The sequence below is a fragment of the Lagopus leucura genome, unplaced genomic scaffold, assembly GCF_019238085.1.
Source record: "Lagopus leucura isolate 7727_CA_CO unplaced genomic scaffold, USGS_WTPT01 Super-Scaffold_100015, whole genome shotgun sequence".
Lineage (NCBI taxonomy): Eukaryota > Metazoa > Chordata > Aves > Galliformes > Phasianidae > Lagopus > Lagopus leucura.
In genome coordinates, this window is record NW_024962269.1 from 14,855,406 (window position 1) to 14,873,287 (window position 17,882).

A 17,882-nucleotide genomic window follows, 5' to 3' on the forward strand; every position below is an offset into this window, starting at 1 on the left:
TAATGGGTCCTGCTGCTTAGTGGGGCTGCAATCCGCCCTGATGCCATTTTCTGCTCTTCCTTCCCCAGGACGCTGGTGGATGCTGCTCTCGTAGCAAAGGACATGGTTGTGTGCTGCTTTCAGAATGAAAACACTGAGTGGTGCCTGGCTGTCTGGAGGGGCTGGAGTGCCAGAGACTTTGACGTTTTCTACCAGGCCTACGAAGAGCTGGGACGGCTTGAAACTTGCATGAGGAAGAGGAGGTAGTGCTTGTGGCACTGGAAACCGAGGGCTGATGGAAGAGGGAAGCATCCTCCCCTGAGCATACAGCCCCACACGGGGAGGGGATGGGGTGCACAGGGTACCGCTGTTTTGCTGCTAAAGAGCTCCATGGGGTTTTGGCAGCAGAACCCAGCAGGGCTTTGGGGACAGCCCAGCAGGGGCAGGATATGGGTGCTCGGCGCTCTCCCTGCAGCTGAGAACAGGAGGTGGCTGCAGCTCCGGGAGTGAGTGAGCTATTGAATTGCACTCCTGCAAAGTCAGTTGTAAAATAGAGCTGATACAAAGCAAAGCCACTTGGGCTGACAGCTACTTCCTGATGGGAGAGAAGGGAGAGCTCTGTGACCAGGGAAGCCCATAAGCTGCCTTTGTTTTTCTCCTCTTTCTCTCGGTAACTACACTCTGGAGTAGCAGGAGCACAATAAGCTTCATTTGCCTGTGTATCTGCTCAGCTTCCGCCGCTGCAGCTTTTAGTTTGTCTTCATTAGTGGCCTAGGATGTTTTATTGGCTCTGAGTTGCACTTCCTAATTCTGAGCATGTACAGCGTTGTAAAAGGAGCCTGGCTCCGTGCCCTGTGTAAAGGTGTACAGTTTGGACATTTTTTGTTTTTCTATTCCAAGAAACTTGTGTGAGCATCGGCTGCGTGGGCCGAGGTCTGGTTCACATCCCTGTTGCAGGCTGCTACAACACACTTTGTCTCTGAAGAGGGCTATCTTCAAATAAACAGATTCCTCCCTACCTTGGCACCGTGACACAGGCATTTGTGGTGGGCAATCTGCTGCAGGGTTCAGGTTTGCAGCACGTGATTCTGATGCCTGGCACCTGGTGGTGACTTCCAGCTTCATCTGGTTGTGTGTATTGTTTGCAAAACCACTGCTGGGAAGAGCCACAGTGGCTCCGCATTGCCCTGAGCACCCCAGGCACAGCTTTATGTTCTACATCCCAGGCTGGCCTTTGCCCCACAACTCCAGCCCCAACCTCAGCATCACCTCAGTGGGCACAAAGCTGCCTTTGTCCTGCTGTTACTGAACGTGAGCACCGCTGCCTGCCCCAGACACATCGTAAAGTGGCTACTCTGGAAGTCCTGCTGCCAGGAAAAAAGGGAGCTGAGGGCTGGAGCTGCTAGGAGAGCTGATGCTGCTGGGAGCGAGTGCATCCTGGTGGGCGGCAGTGGGCTGGGAGTGTGGGATTAGAGCCTGAAATCTGCTTCTCAGCAGTCTTGTTCCCATAACCCCGGTGTCTGGCTGCTGCTGGAGCTTGCTGTGGACACTTGACCTTCCTGTGGGCGACTCAGTGCAGTTTTGGGACTTAAAAGTGTATTTTCAGCTGAAGGTGGCACTGAGGCTCTTCTCAGCCTTTTTTTAAGGGGGAGACCCTAAAACAGGAGGCAGCAGCACCCAGCTGGGCTGTATGCTGGGCACAGGACTGCAGCACCTGCACTGCAGAACAGAACCAAAGGAAACCACAATGGAGTGAATGGGATTGGAAGATGCTGTCACCCGTGTCCAGGGAGCAGAGTTCTGTCAGGGGATGTCTCAACTGGGATGGGGAAGGGGAAGGGATAGGAACATGGATGGGATGAGAAGGGAATGGGGATGAGATGAGGATGGTAGCAGGAAGGGAGTGGTGATAGACTGGTGATGGGAATAGACTTGAGGGATGGAGAAGTGAATCGGGATGGAAACGGGAAGGGGAAGAGGATGGAAAAGGGAATGGAAATAGGATGGAGATGATGAAGGGGATGAGGGATAGGGTTGGCGAAGGGATCCTGTGGCTGCTGCCCTCCTGTCCAGCCCTGCGGAGCTGCCTGGGGCCCATCTTGTGCTGCTGAGACGCCCCAAATGCCACCTGCAGAGCCAAGGCCACTGCAGTCACCAGCCATTATCTCCTGTTTGCTTTGTGTGTTTGCTTTATCAGGGCATCACTCAGATGACTTAAACTATTCCCTTTGTAGGAGCCTTCTTGAAATGTCAACAAAGGACAGAGGAGTGGCTTTGATTTTTCCTTTTGTCTTTGTTCTCCAAGGAGACAGAGAAGCAGAGCAGGCCTGGCGAAGCTCCCTGCACTGGGACCCCTGCTTGCTGGAAACTGGAGCTGATTCAGGGCAATTAAAGCCGAGGGTTTTACTGAATTAAAGTGTGAAGGCAAATGCAGCCAGCCTGCTAGGCAGCCCCTTCTTTTCTTGAAGCTAATTCCATCTTATTTTTTCACCCTGCTCATAGCCATGCCTCACGGCAGGGGCTCACTGCCCATCTGCCCATGGCAAAGTGCTGTGAGACGTTTCCAAACAGCTCTCGTGGGCAAATGCTCGTGACTTCTGCACTAATTCACAGCTCAGATGTTAGTAAACCTCTCCCTGCACCAAACACGTGTGGTAAGTTAGGAGCAAAGCGTTCCAGCAGTGGTGTCGATGAAAAGTTGGGTCAGCACCTGAGAGCTGACGACTTCCACCTGCTCAGCCTCCCTCACTCGGGCAGCAAAATTACTTTCTTCAGTATAAAATGGTTTTTGTAAGGTTAGAATTTATCATAGATGGCTGTAATTGAAAACTGATCTTTTAAATGATTACTTTGAAGCTGTGAGTCCACAAATGATGCGCTCAATTAAGACGTGGGGCCTCGAAAGCTGACTCCAGCCTGGGTGTAAACCTCACTTTTAGTGCCCCTCTGGCCAGTGTGGGAACCAAAGCTGAACTGCAGCAACCAAACAAAACCCCAGCACCAGATGGGGGCTTTTTGTTCAAGGGCTTTTTCCGCTTAACGCGCTTTCTGCTTTTACAGCCTGAATAAAACCTGACATAATCATCAACTTTAATAAACACAGCGTGCATTTTACATGTACAGGCATGCCTGCAGACATCTATCCATGGTTAGATGAGGTGATCTTAGTGGCCTTTTCAAACCTGAATGATTCTGTGCTCTCTAGGAGCTGCAAAACCAGTGGAAAAAGGATCAAAAAGCACCGGGGAAGGCATCAGACCCAGCAGTGGTGGCTCCCACCCACCCCAAAGCTAAGCCCAAGGCTCACCCCACGCCAGATCCCTGCAGCATCCCCTCCCCCCCGCGTCCACGCTGGTGAACAGGGACAAACTGAGGTAGACGACAGCAGGAGCTACGATTGCAAATAAAAAAAAAACAAAAAACCTTTATTGCATCTTAGAAGCAAGTCTTTAAAAAAAAAAAAAAAGAAAAATTCCATGCACTGAATCCATCCAAGTACCTACATCCTTGGGACTGTCACCAAAAAACGATGAACATCTAAAAGACACTGACTCTACACTAACTGCAGTTCATATTCCATACACGTGTAAACAATGGTTATTTTTTTCTACCAGAATAGCAATTGCTCCATAAGATCCCCTCCAACGTGGCAACAACCTCAGCACTGGTTTCTCTCCTTTCTTTCGCTATTCTCCACTTCCCAAAGAGTAGGCAAAGTGGGACTGAGAACAATGAGACAAAATGGTGCTGGAGGATACGATAGAAAAATATATTGTTCGCTGGTTTTTATTGTTTGTTTCTGCTGAGCAAGATATTTACAGGTAGGTGGGTCCCGATACATCACCTGCTTCAATGACAACGGCCATTCACTGCGTAAGTCTCAGTGTAAAGGGTTCCCTTTCTGGCTTTAAGGCACTTTATTTTGTATGTTTGCTCTAACCTTGCTAGGTGTTCCTTCGTAGGGGTCGTCCTTTCCTTGTACTCAGCCTCCCCCATCCGCAGTTCCTCTCCAAATACCACAAAGACTCCTCACTTTTCTGACATCGTTCCAAAAAATGTTAAAGAAATTTAGGGGGTAAAAAAAAAAAAAAAAAAATCCATTAAAAAAAAAACCAAAACATTTTAGAAAGTAATCTTTGGAGATCATTTGCTGCAATACGATGTACACTACCTTATCAGTGAGAAGATGCAATACATTCCTAATATATATATATATATATATATTTACACACACATATATATATATATAAAATATTAAAATGACTAACAGATATTCAAGGAAAAGTCAAGAACCTAAAACAATGGATATTAAATAAATTAAAGGTCTATCAGATACAGGAAAAAAATAAAAACAAAAAAAAAAGCCAACTAGTAATCGAATGTAATAATTGCTCCCATTAACATCAGGTAACTGATGGGACCAAGTAACGCCATCGGGTGCAGCACGCTTTGTAGAGAAGCGCTTGCAAAGTTCTCACGAGGGAGCTCTCCTTGTTCCTGGTGCACTGCTGCTTCTCTGCAAGAGATTCTGGTTCCCTCCGTTCCCCTCCGCCTCTCTCTCAGTCTCAGCTCCGTGCAGGACAGCGGTTGAGGATAATACACAGAATCTACCACGGATTCTTAACGCGTGAGATCCGGATACGGACCGAATATAAAAGACAAAGATTTCCACTGGGCTCTGCAGGGTGCAGGCTGCCCACCCGTAATAAGTGCATGCGTAACCCAAACCGTGGGCCTGTTGGGAAACCTCCTGCACCCATTCCTTTGTTCTGACGTGGTTCGATTTCAAAAATCACAGCTCTCCTCAACAAAACTTGGAATCTTTGCACTGCGGTGGTCACAACAGAACGCTCGGACGCAGCGCTTTGTCCCTCGAGCGCTCAGCTCCCAAGCGACAGAATCCAGCAACGGGAAAGGTAGGAAACAGTCTTTTGTTCCTAAGGGAATTCTAATTCAAGTCAGGCGCCTGCAGCTCGCTCAGGTAACTCTGGAACGGTTGGGTTGGTTGGTTGGACTGAAGGCAAATACTGATCACAGTTTTCGTTCAAAACCAAAAAGACAATGACAGAAAAACCAACGGCCTCGTCCTTCTCCAAGTGAGTGCTTTGTAAGAAAACAACAACGATTGCTAAAATATATCCTGTGTGGTCTTTTAAAAGTGAATTATCAAAAATCATTTTCCCAAAAATAAATTAGATAATTAAAAAAAAAAGTCTTTTCCAGCATAGCTGGATATTAGGCTGTCCTCACTGAGCCATTAGTATTGCTGCTTTTCCCAAAACTGGGGTCGTTTTTTTCAAACCATATTTCAGCCAGCTGCTGTGTGGACCCATACGTGGAAGCTTTGGACCCCAAGCACATTTTATATTGTTTTGGATCAAGATTAGGGTCACAAAAAACAGGGTGATGCACGTGGACTACTCCAATTTCTTGGCTTCGGAAAGTTTTTAAGCCGGCTTGAATGACTTTGTTGAAAAGGTCAACGTCTTCGAGGCCCCAACCTTGGATGGAGACATCAAAGCCCCCTGCTCGAATAAGGTCACCTTTGTAAATGCAGGTAATACCAAAGCCATAGTTCCTCCAGAAACCTGTTTTCTGGGTGAAGGCAAAATGATTGTCACTAGGAACCTTTCCACTATACACAATCTTTGGATCGTACTGGCTAAAAATGATGGGGAAGTATACTTGTTGACCCAAAACCGTATTGGCTCGACACCTCTGGAGGAATTCTGTGGTAAACACTAAGTCAACATCGCAGAAGAAGAGTAAAGACTCGTTCTGGAACTGAGAGGATCCGACTTCCAGAGCCAGTGCCCTCGAGAACTCCCCGGACACCGGTAAAACCTGCATGTCAGCCTTGGGGTATTTGGAGCGGTACTCTCTCATCAGGTCGATCTGTTTTGCTTTGTCAGGGTTGGAGTTGGAATTGAAGAGCAGGACAACCAGCTTGACGTTCTGGTTGGGAATGAGGCACGTCTTCTCAAAATTCCCCATGAACCTTGCAAACATATCAAAACGTCCAGAGAGAGGAATCAGGATGTTGATCTTCTGGTCTTTGAGTTCCTTCCTCTCTACCCTGGATCTGCTGAGCTGGAATGGAACAAACATCTTCAGCGAGTTGGAGAGGAAAGACAAGGACCCAGAATCCTGGTTGATTTTGCTGGCCAGCTCTTTGGCGTCCATCTCTTCATGCTCCATAAACTGGATCTTGCTGAAGGTCTGCTGCAAGTACGCGTGCCTCCTGACGGGGACGGTCATCTTCTTGCCCTTGTGTTTTTTGTAAAGCAGCAACAAGTCAAGCACATACTCTGCTCCATACATCGGGTTTACCCTGCGATAGCCATACTGTATCTCCTTGAAATCAATGATCCTCCCCCTGGTCTTAGCATTCGCGTTGATCATCTCCATGACCTGCATCACGATGTCATCCAGCGCTTCCCGCTGGGACGAGTCCATCCCCCTGCGAGGGGGCTGCCCGTCAGCACCAGAGTACAGGTACTTGCCTGTAAGGAACTCCCACTCCAGGATCTCCTCCCGGTGCCTGGGCTGGAACCGCATGAAGGAGGGTGGCATGCCCAGCTGCAGGTCCTCTTTGTGGACTTCTGTATTGCTGTATTTGCTCATCAGGACAATTTCTCGGTGCAGCTGCACGGTCCGGTGACGCAGCTCTGCTATCTTGCGGCTCAGCATGTAGCTGTGCAGTCTGTACTGGTAGGGGGGGTTCTTGTTCGGGTGCAACGTTATGGCTCTGTGTATTTTGCTGTTCCTCAGGTCTCTGATGTAGCCTTTTTTGTTCTGCTCATAGTTTTCATAAAACAGCTGCTGCATCTGGAAGAGAGGAAGGACAGGTTAGCATCTGCAGTGCTGTGCTGAACATCAACCCCATGGGGATGAATGCCCCAGCTCGCAGGGCCAGGAGGCTGAGTAAGCTGCTCATGGCTTTAGGCGCAGGTTGTAGCAACGCCAGCTGCTAGTCAGGGAAATTAAGAGGATTATTTGTTGTAAAACAATGTAAGAAACATCTACTGTGGATCGGGGATTACTACTGCCCATGCTATAGAGAGCAGGCAAACAGCTGAGCAGTACATGGATCCTGAGCTCATTTTTTCCCAACAGCACAGCATCGCCAGGTATCCAGTACAGAACTCTTCGCTATGCTCCTATGCTCCCGCTTCCCGTGGGCTTTAATAATAATAAAAACAATTAAAAAGACACCATATATAGTAAGTATGATGGCAATTTTTCCATTACACCCAAATGCTGTTCAGGTATGAAAGCCACGCGTTACACTACGGCCTACAGGCGTGAAAATGGAGCGTGCTGATCATTCCGGTCAGGATGCTAAGTGTGATATTGAAGCACTGCACTGCCATACAGAAACGATGAAAACGCAACGGCTTCCCTGTCGTTTTAGAATGTCAGTGTAAAACAGTAAGTGCCTGAGATTGCTGGCAGAAGCTCCTGTAGACACGTAGCACGGGATGCGTGCGTACGATAGAATAAAAGGATCCTTCAAATGGAAATTGCTGTTTCAAAACAACCAGATAGTGAGCTCAGATTGGATTCAGAAGTCTCGCGGAAAACCACCGCATGAGCCAAGCAGGCAAACAGCTTTATGCTTCTGGGCAGCTCAGGCAACAGTTGATACAATGGAAGGCAGACGCGAGCCAGCATGACAGTGTGGGAAATGAGCTCAAAGGAAAACGAAGAGACGGAGCAAATTCTAACCCCAGCGCACCAGCCCAGAAGGGGGATGTTCTAGAAAATCATGGGTTGAGTCTGCATCAAAAATGCCACTGAACGGTCAGAAGAGCAGGCACACCGGCTTTGATTAATAGAGCCCCAACCTCATTATCAACAGCAAGATTCACCATAGGTGATGCAGTCAATGAAGTACATATAAAAAATCTGTAACGATAGCTAAGAGCTAAAAAGCCAACATCAAAACAGAGGAGAAAAAGACCAGATCTGACGACCACGATGTAGCGCACTCAAAGGAAAATCACGTGTCCAGAAAGGTGCCTTTCACAGACAGCACAAGTGATGCCTCCACCAGCTGCCCCAACTCAGAAGCCCTGTTTTATTCGGCTGTCAGCTGCATTTTTCCCATTGCTGTGGACAGACAGTGAATCTCAGGGATCAGCTCACACCTGGCTCCAATTGTCGCAAGCAAAACAAACCAGATGTGTGCATACTTTGACCTGAGGCTCAGCATCTCAGTGCGGGCAGCAAGGAGCAATCTGCTGGGGGCACACACCGCTGCCTGCACCGCTTCCTCTACCAGTAACACCCAGCTGCTGCCTGCTGGCAAGGGCTCCAGCAGACCTCCCATCACACCCATGCAGGGTCAGTCCCTTAGGCATGATTTATTACTGAAGCAGCCAAGCACACATGTATTTTACTCCACTTATCCACAATGTATATAGCACGAGAAGTATTAAACACAGCCAGAGATTGCACTGACATTTTAACTACAATAGAACCATAGGTGCAGGCTTTCTGAAAAGTATTGTGGCATTAGATAAATATTCTTAAAACATGTAATTAGGCAACTATTATTTCAAGGGAAGTTAACAATAGGATTTAATTTCAAATGTTGTTTTCAATTTATACAATAACAAAATCAAGACCATGCAGCCTGGACGCGTTTCTTGCCGAACTGCCATCTAGGGCATTCAGAATTAGCTGCAAGAGGAAACCATGAAAGCAGAACAACTTTTTTAGGTTACACAACAAAGTTTTAATGGGATACTGATGGGTAGGGAAAAATATTACAAAACTTCCCCTTGGAAGTACAGATAGGGATCCCCAGCAAACCATCCTAAAGAAAATTAGCAAGAATACCTAAAGAGAAAGCTTAATGTGCAGGATTCACCTCCTACGTTCACTTCTAGAAACTTGAGAAAACCTCCTGCCTCTTCTAAAATCTGGCTCTCTTGGAAACCTGAACATAGGTAAGAAAGATCTCTGCACCATTTCACCAGTGCTTCAACCCAGAGCAATTTAGAGCACAAGCATCTGCCGATGGCCACCTTGTCCCAGCCAAAGAGACAACAGCCAGCCAACAAGAGGGGCAGGACCAGCACCTGGTGCTCTTCCCAGGAAGCCTCCCCTCAGCGTCCCGCTTATCCCCTGGCTCTCAGCATGCAGGACGTGGCCACGTCTCCATCCATGAGCAGCATGCCATGGGGGAAGCGGGGCACCAGAGGGGATAACCCATCCCCTACAGGGGGCACAGCTCACAAACTGCTTTCCTACAAGCCAGGTCCAAGTGGCCAGCAGCCAACAAGGCAATCCATCCCTCTGCAGGACGTTGACCCGATGCTCCCAAGCATGCCCAGGCCCTTTCCTTTGCCAGAAGCAGCCCCTTGGTGAGTCATGTTTTCTCACCCACGTCTGCAAAACCACAGGTGAATTCCTGTAAGAAATGAGCAGCTCCCTCTGCAAAGGTTGATGGCTTCACCAGTATGAATCCATCTGCTCCAATCATTTCAGTTCTGCTTCTTGCTGCAGTCCCTGGGCTCCATCACCACCAAGGGCAGCAGCCAACTGCAAGCTTCTACTTCACTTGGGTCCCAAACGCCACCTATTACCTTAAGTATCTCTTGTGGTAAGACTGGTGGGCAGGAAAAGAGGCAGAGAAAGGAATACCTGTGATGTGCTTGTTCCTCCTACCAAGCACACCCATGCAGCGATGCAAGCCCATGCCTACTTGTCTCACTTCAGCGTTACGTGCCAGCTTCCACATGGCCATGACAAGCCTCCTGCTAGCTGAACTCCTGCAAACCTTGCCTTCGGGGAAACAGGTTTTTCTATGAGTCTTTTTTTTAAAAAAAAGAACCTTTCATGGATATTAATTTTGCAATGATTATATTCTAAGCATGCTTTATTCTAGCACAGAGCACTGAGAGTGCAGGGATACAAAGAAGAGCTACTCTTTATTGACCACTATTTACTCTAGACCTGTTGAAGCCTTAAAAACCCTAATGTTCTCCAAACCTTTAGAGACTGAATGTTGAAACTGTGGTACAGCTGTTGTGGGCACTCCTGGCTCACCTCCAAAAGACCAACTGAAAGAGAGAGTGTTATGTTCTTCATTTTAAATGAAGAAGTCTTTTGCAGGCCAAAAAAAGTGTACTGGAGAAAATGGACTTAAAAAATAAGAGCAGTTTATGCAGAAACTGGCCCGCAGCCATGGATTAGCCCCCAAGGGCTTTCTCTCATAGCTCCAGATTGTACTGGCACAGCCCAGAAAACACAGCTCCCACAAGTCTCATGAAAATTGTGGACAAGACATGTTGTATGGCAGGCCTCAAAATGCCCGAGATGGGCTTTAAATACAAAGCCAAACTAATTTCAAAAATGAGAAAACTGGCTAAGGTTGCTCGGTGGGGAGCAGCTCACCAGGAAGGAGATAGCAGGGAGTTCAATTTGCCAGTGCAACTGCTGCTCCTTCCACGACACCGAGTGGATGGGCTGCCTCCCCCATAAGCCTTGTGCACCTATTGCTCTCCTCTCAAAGCACTGCAGAATGCACTGCCAAGACCTCAGGTGGGATTTAGCAACCTTGAGGTCAAGGCATCTGCAAACTGGAAGAGTTGCTGCTGGAGCTTAATCTTCTGCTAGCAATACCAAGTCACTGTTTAATTAACAGCTAACCTTCTCCCCATGCTTTCCCATTAAGCTAGAAGAAAAGCTTAGAAGTTACCTACTAGTATAGTGTCTCAATCCAAGTGGCCTTTAGAACACAGAATCACAGAGTGGCTTGGGTTGGAAGGGACCTTAAAGATCATGCGGTTCAAACGCCCAAGTAGTCCTAACTTAGCAACAGGAAGGAGAAAACCAGCACAAATTAATCTGTCTTCAAAACTGGCACCATGTACCTCACTTCTGATCTTCAGCATGACAGCCTTTGTACTCCAAACCTACAGATGGGAGCAACCCACACGCTTGGGAAATGACTGGGATCCTCCTGCCATGCTGCAGAGGAGAACTTCTGGCTTTGCATTAAATACTCCTAATCTAAACAAAAATAAGGGTCCTGGCCCAATTAACTGGGAAGCAAGCCATCCTTCCTTAAGTCTCTCTGCTTTTGGATAAGGGGGACAAATGAATCAGACCTGAGCGAATGAGGAGGAGGAAGATGAATCCACCACAGGCAACTCTCCCAAGCCAGTGCTGCTCACCTCGTGCTATGTCCTCCCCTCAGGTGTATCCGACACACAAAGGACACAGATGCCATCATGCTCTCCATAAAGCCTTTGGCTTCCTCAGAGGCACAGATTATGGCTTTAAAGCACAAACCAGAATCTGACCTGAGAGCCTTTAGTACCTCAGGAGAAATCAGGTAGAAATGAATGTGCCGTTTTGGGAAACCGAGACTCAACAGCACAAACCCGATGAGACCCAGCTGCAACTTTGGGCCGTGCTTCCAAAAGGCTCCAATTTAACAGCAACAAATAAAACACCACTAAACATTAACAAATGTTCCATCCCATATATATCTGCTGTCAAAGAAGCAGAACATCCTAGGTGCTAATAACTAATTATCGTGGCTATTGCTTGAAGAAGTGCACTTGGGATTTCTTTCCGGCATCATTTGCACATCACACGGCCTGGTGAAAGCTGCCATTCTGCACGTGGTTCTGGCCCAGGGGGTGATTCAGCTCTCTCTGCCCTGCCGATAGGGACTGCCTCCCACGGCACCCTGAGGGGAGCCGGAAGCCATTCTTTTCAAGGCCAGGCTGGGGATGACGCCAAATGACTTTCCCACCAAACACACAGCGTCGTGGGATTTCTCGTCCTTGTTGTCAACTCCTCACTTTGCAGACTCTCGGTGCTACAGGCAGAGGACAAGAAAAACTTGGTTTTCATTAGGACTTTCAACAGGCCTACAAAAGGAGCAAGCGCAGTCGTTGAAGCCTGGATCTGCTCTTCCTCACACACAACGTTAGGATTCCAAGGAGCTGCACATAACCCCGGGAGGGCAGTTTCTTGGAGATGATGAGCAGAAAGCTTCTGACACCCTGGCAAACACTTCTTGGATGCTGGAAATGAAAAGAAGGGACTACAGAAGAAAAGACCTCTTCTGGACCGCCGCGTGACTTTCCACCATATGTTTTCAAGAGGCAGTAATGTAATCATTTAGAAATACTTCTGTTCGTGGCATTCAGAGATTCCTGTTTGGGAGCCACTTTCCACACACAGTGATTTTGTAAGAACCACACCAGATGAGGAGCCCTTTTGCTCTCCAAATACTTGGCAAGGCCATCATGAGCTGCTGTTACAGGGCAGGACACAAATCCTCTGCTCACAGGGGCCTGGGTTGCGGCCAATACATCCAGGCATCACCCAGCACAACCAGCACAGCTTCCCAGTGTGACACACTGGGCACCACAGCCAGGAGGTACATGGTGCCCAGGTAACGTGGGACAATGCTGGGGCAGCAGGGCCAGGCTGAAGGACAGCCTTAAAGCAGCACAAAGCCCTAAGCCTCTCTGAGCCTTCACAGGATTACAGTGAATTTAATTAGGCGAAGATTTGGCCTCACGATAACTACAGCCACAGCTTTTCCATGGGTGTACAAGTGAGGTGCGGGTTGGGTTTTAAATACCAGGATTCATTTTCAAGATGTTTGGCACTCCCAGCCCAGGCAGCAGTGCTTTAGATGAGGGATCCGGCTGCCTTTCCTTATGGCAGCAGTCCATACTCTGTTTCTGATCCCTTGTGAAGACTCGTGGCAGGAATAGATCTTTTGGAAACGGGTGAGAGGGGAGCTGGGAACGCTGAGCAGAAGCACCAGGACAGAGCCAAGCTCTGAGCTGCCGTGCCAGCAGCACCTCCAACGTGCTGGAGCATCTTCCACCACCACCTTTAGAAATCTGCCTGCAACGTCCTCTCCTGAGGACTTATGGCAATGCCACTGCTCTGCCAGCACCTCATGGAAACTGGAAAATCCATGAGTTCATTAGCTAGCAAGCTTTCCCATAGCTGCCACAGCAGCAGTCCCTGGAGGTGCTGGTGGAAGAGCTGCTGCAAGAAGGTCAGTGTTTGGGAGATACCTTCCAAACCTCATCCCTTCCACACTGTGAGCTTGCTCCACTATCCTTCCTCAAGAAAAGTGGATTGGAAAAAACATCACAGCTTTTTCTTGGTAGCAGAAAGGAAGGGCAAGCCACATCATCCCACGGAGTTTGAGCATCCATGATGCACACCAGTGATTTCCACGGTCCTTTTTCAACATCCTCCAATGGGTTCTTCACCACTGATCCTGTTTTTCAGCACAGCCATTGTTTCTGGAGCTGGTTTGGAGGCTATCAACAAGGCACAGCCCTCACCCACCAGCTCGTTCTGCAGGGGGAGCAGCGTGGGATGAGGATCTCCAGGGCTGGCTGCAGCCATGCAGCATTGTTCTGAAGAGTGCATTTGAGCCGTGCGCATGCTGCCGTGCCAAAAGAATTGTTTAATAATTGCTCAGAGGAGGGGAGGGAAATAAAACCACAAAGTCTTGTTTCATGTGGAGAAGCCACATGCTTCAGTCAAGCCATAAGGATACTACAGCTGAGCCCGGGCCTGGGAATTACGCAGCTTCAGAGGGAGCGATGGCAAAGAGCAAAGCGCGGTAATGCTGCACTGCAGACATCATTTCCACAACGAGATGCCATGATTGCAAAATGCAGAGGTTTTGTGCTTGTGTCATGACCACACAGGACTTCAAGCCTGCCCACTCATCTGTGCTGAAAAAAGCAAACACTGTCCTTTGTCCCATCACTGGAAAGCCAGCATGCACTGCCTAAATTGGATGTGGCACTGCCAAAACTGGAGCAAGGCTCTGCTACCTAAAATACAAGCAATATATGGACCTACAATACCTGCAACACATGACGGTTTGGTTGTACAAGATACGGTCATCCAGGGGGATCCACAGAGGAGCCTTGCCCATCCAGGGGGATGGTGAGCTCTCATAAATCTGTCTTTCTTGCCCCAAATGTCAAAAGCTTCATTCATTCTGCAGTAATCACACTAACTACAAAGGTCACCTGTTTTTATTACTTGCATGAAGAACAACGAATTTAAAATGGGCCATAATTTAAGAGAAAGCATCTACATACCAACAGAGCTCCTCTGGATGGGACTCACGGGGTGGGCCCTACCTCCACACTGAGGGGAAGCAGCATATGCACCACTCTGGGACCAGAACATTCCTCTGCTGTTTCATATATGCTCTGAGCTATAAGGAAGGCAACAACCTTCCATTCAGTCCCAGCCTTCATTGTCCTCCTGTCAGTGGAACAACTTTCTCATTATTAAAACGAGCTGTCAGGCAGACTGGCATTTCCCCCCTCGTGGTATCCAAGTTAGCCCGTTAGTTCAAATATGGTTAAAGACTTCACATAGTGTTGCTGGCTAACTGTATATGGTCTGAGGTTTTCTGGAAGCTCGCTGTCTGGCACAGTTTGGAGAAGTAACAAACAGCACAGCACTGCAGCACAAGGCTGAGTGCCTCTGGCATTACACACCTCTGGCACTGCACACCCCTGGTACTGCACACAGGCTGTGTGAGATGTGGGCTCACCTCTGGGCTGCTCAACCCTACTGCTGGACGCTGTCTGCAGCCTCACTTGGACATGGAGAATATTCAGCTGCTGCTTCTGTAATGACCTCAATTAACACAGGTGTGGACAGTGACAAACACAGTTATGCTGCGTGCAACTGGAAATGAAAAAAAACCTCATTGCTTCTAATTTTCCCAAGCTTTGTGAAGGATTTTCTACTCCTACAACACACCAGTCTTTCAACCACCACCACGCATACATGTGGGGCTTTCTGGTCCCATCCTGGGGTTTCCTTTGCTCCTGTAGAGCAGACCCATAGGACAGCTCATTCTGATGACTGTGCCTGAGCAGTTTGGGGGGCATGGACCCACTCCAAAGCTGTCCTTTGCACTTTGTCTCTCTGCACCAGGCCAGTGCTCGCTTCCTCTTCCCTCCCCTTGAAGGCTTTAGCCCCTCTGGATGTGGAAACCACTCCGCTTTGAGGAGTGTTTACGTTCCCATGCGTGACACCCCCTTACCCCATTGCGACGTTTCCCTGATGCAGGAGATGGGCAGAGGGAGGAGCAGGGAGACACGGAGATCCGAGCAGTCTGACCACGGGGCCGGGTCCCACTGCCCTGAGGAAAGGCAGGGAGGGAGGAAAGGACATTGCTGAGAAAGCAGAAGCAGTGCTTGCCAACAGATGGAGAAGGCTGTCGGAGTGAGCAGCCCCGTTCACCAGACAGCGATGCCTTGTCTCCTTATGACCCATTTTCAGTTGTTGATCGAGGACATTTCAGGGATTTGACTCATGAATAGCAAATGCCTTATGCGGGGGCTGCCAAAAAGCCTTCTCCTTGCTGCAGGAAGGCAGGGCTGCTTTGAAGCAGCTCCTGAAGCAGGACAATTTACAGCCTGACAGCTTAAAGCTGCATTGAGAGGAGCCGCGTTTCCTCGGGGCGCTGTAAATCGCCGCGGTTCAGACGGAGCCGGGCCATGGGCCGGGAGGGCAGGGTGCATGGATGGGGACAGTGTTCTTCTGCTGTCCCATGGCTGCATGTCCACAGGGAGCCAGAGCCCTTCAATGGGGCTTTCAGTGGGACACACAGGACTACATTCTGCTGCAGCTGCCGCGGTGCCCTTCTGAGATAGAAGTCTATCATCTGCATGGCAGGTTGTTGCTGAGGTCAGTGCGGTTGGAGCTGGAGATACCACGGACTCAGCGTGCTGGCGGCTGTGCTGCTGCCTCCAGCTCCGGCACGTGGGCTGAGCACAGCTCCTGCCTGCACCCCAGGAGCATCCTGTGCCAGGCAGCACGCTGGGCATCCATGCTGGCTCTGTGCCCTACAATAGAAGCTCTGGTCCGTACAGTTGGGAGGCGTGCAGAGATCTGGGAGAGGAGGATGCTCACGGATGCGCTCTTTTGCAACAAGTCAGTGTGAGATGCTGAACCCAGTGCTATCAGGATTTTCATCAAATCATAGAATCATTTAAGTTGGAAGGGACCTCTAAAGGCCACCTGGTGCCACTCTCTGCAACAAGCAGGGACGCCACAGCTCCATCAGCTGCTCGGAGCCTATTCAGCCTGACCGTGGCTGTCTCCAAGGATGGGGCATCCGGCACCTCTCTGCCCAGTTTTCCCTTGGGACACATCCCCTAGAAACCCCACCCCTCAACTCCCAGCCACTCTGCCCCTCACCGTGCTGTTTTTCAGATGGCAGTGCCAGTGGGAGGGCACCAGCCATGCTCCTATCACGCCATGCCGCAGCCTCGCCTTGATGCAGGTGCCAAACAAAATCCACCCACCCACAGCAGATGTTGGGAACCTGTCTGCCCGTCTTCAGCTGCACTCTCAGGGCTGGCCTCCTGTCAAACGCCCGAGGGCACGGCTTTAGTTTTTCTTTTTAAAGCAGAGGTAATGCATCCAAAATATTTTTTTATGCTTGGAGAAGGCAGAGCTACACCTGGTCCAGAATACACAGCAGCAAGCAATATTCCTGTGTCTCAGAGGGAAGCTCGACCTCTTTACTCGTGAAATAGCTGCCTTCTACCTGCCTGTATAATTCAGAAGTACTACAGGAACACTGGTAATAAATCTGGCCAAATCTGCTCAGTGCCATATTCTTCAGCAAGCAGTTTGAGGACAGAATCTCTTCCTCCACTATCATATTTGTTTCCACAGAACCTGAAGCCAGAAGGATGCAGAGATGGCCCCTGGGACGCTTTGCTCTCCATGCAAACAGTTGGCTGTTGCAATATCCAACACAGATAGGAAAAAAAGAGGAGCAAAAGATGTGCAAAGATTGAGGTAGAGAGTGGGAGGGAGAGGGCACAGTAATGGACCGGGACAGACACATGTGCAACATGTCATCTTCCAGCATTTCTTATGCAAGATCTCCCTTTCAGGTACATCGTGTCCCAAAAAAAGAAAAACCCAAACCCAAACCATAACAGCCGTCTGTGTTGCGCAAAGAAGAAAGATGGAACACATTATGCTAACCTTAAAACGTAGCTTGGGGGCCTGGTGCATCATAGGCTGTTTAGTGTTAGCAGCATCCAGAAAAGCACTAAAAAAATGCACTGCAGGATATTGAAGAAATCTATATCCGGATATTAAAACTAGTATCCAGTCACACATCCAAAGCGCTGGGAGTGGCTACTGCAATATGGTCAGACCACAAGCTTAACGAAGCCCAGGAAATAAAGCACCAAGACTAATTGGAAGCACGTCAAAAGAAATCACATACAAACTCCGCTAAATCCACTAAATCAGAAATGATTCTTCCCAACCCGACATGGGATGGTGAGGAGACAACAAGCACACATGATTTATGCAAGATGTTGTCCACTGCTTTACACTGATTTTCAACACATGGCAGTGTGTACTCTTGAGCTCTGGGATTTCACACTTGCTGGCTTTCCAAGAAAGGTTTTACAGCTGGATCCGGGCCGATGTGCCCGGCCAGGTGGCACAGTGCCCTGGTGCCTACTGCCTTCCTGCTGCCCAAAGCCCTGTCCTTGCAGCACAGTGCTCCAGGCCGTGAGCCTCCAGCAGAGCCCCCGTGTCCCTCAGTGGATCACAGAATCACTGAAGTTGGAGAAACCCCTCTGAGATGCCCAAGTCCAACCCAGCCCACCCCCGCCTGCATCCCTCAGAGCCACATCCCCACAGATGTTAACACCTTCAGGGACAGTGTCCCCATCACCCCCTGGGCAGCTGTGCTGGTGCAGCACTGCTCTTTCCAAGGAGAAATTCCTTCTAATATCCACCCAGACCCTGCCCTGGTGCAACTTGAGGCCATCACCTCTCACCCTGTTGCTGTTAACTGGGAGCAGAGGCCAACCCCAACTCAGCACAACCTCCTCTCA

At 49.1% G+C, this 17,882-nt stretch overlaps 2 protein-coding genes across 2 annotated transcripts in view; one reads left to right on the top strand and one right to left on the bottom strand.

The window, feature by feature from the left end:
* LRRK1 (leucine rich repeat kinase 1) overlaps positions 1–997 on the top strand; it is a 67,647-nt gene extending 66,650 nt beyond the window's left edge. The window contains exon 34 of the mRNA XM_042875947.1: positions 69–997. Within this exon, the coding sequence (XP_042731881.1) occupies positions 69–246 (178 nt within the window). The 3' untranslated portion in view covers positions 247–997. The remainder of the gene's footprint in view (positions 1–68) is intronic.
* A 2,737-nt stretch (positions 998–3,734) lies between these two features.
* Positions 3,735–17,882, bottom strand: part of CHSY1 (chondroitin sulfate synthase 1) — a 60,795-nt gene continuing 46,647 nt past the window's right edge. The window contains exon 3 of the mRNA XM_042876145.1: positions 3,735–6,807. Coding sequence (XP_042732079.1) covers positions 5,215–6,807 — 1,593 coding nt within the window. The 3' untranslated portion in view covers positions 3,735–5,214. The remainder of the gene's footprint in view (positions 6,808–17,882) is intronic.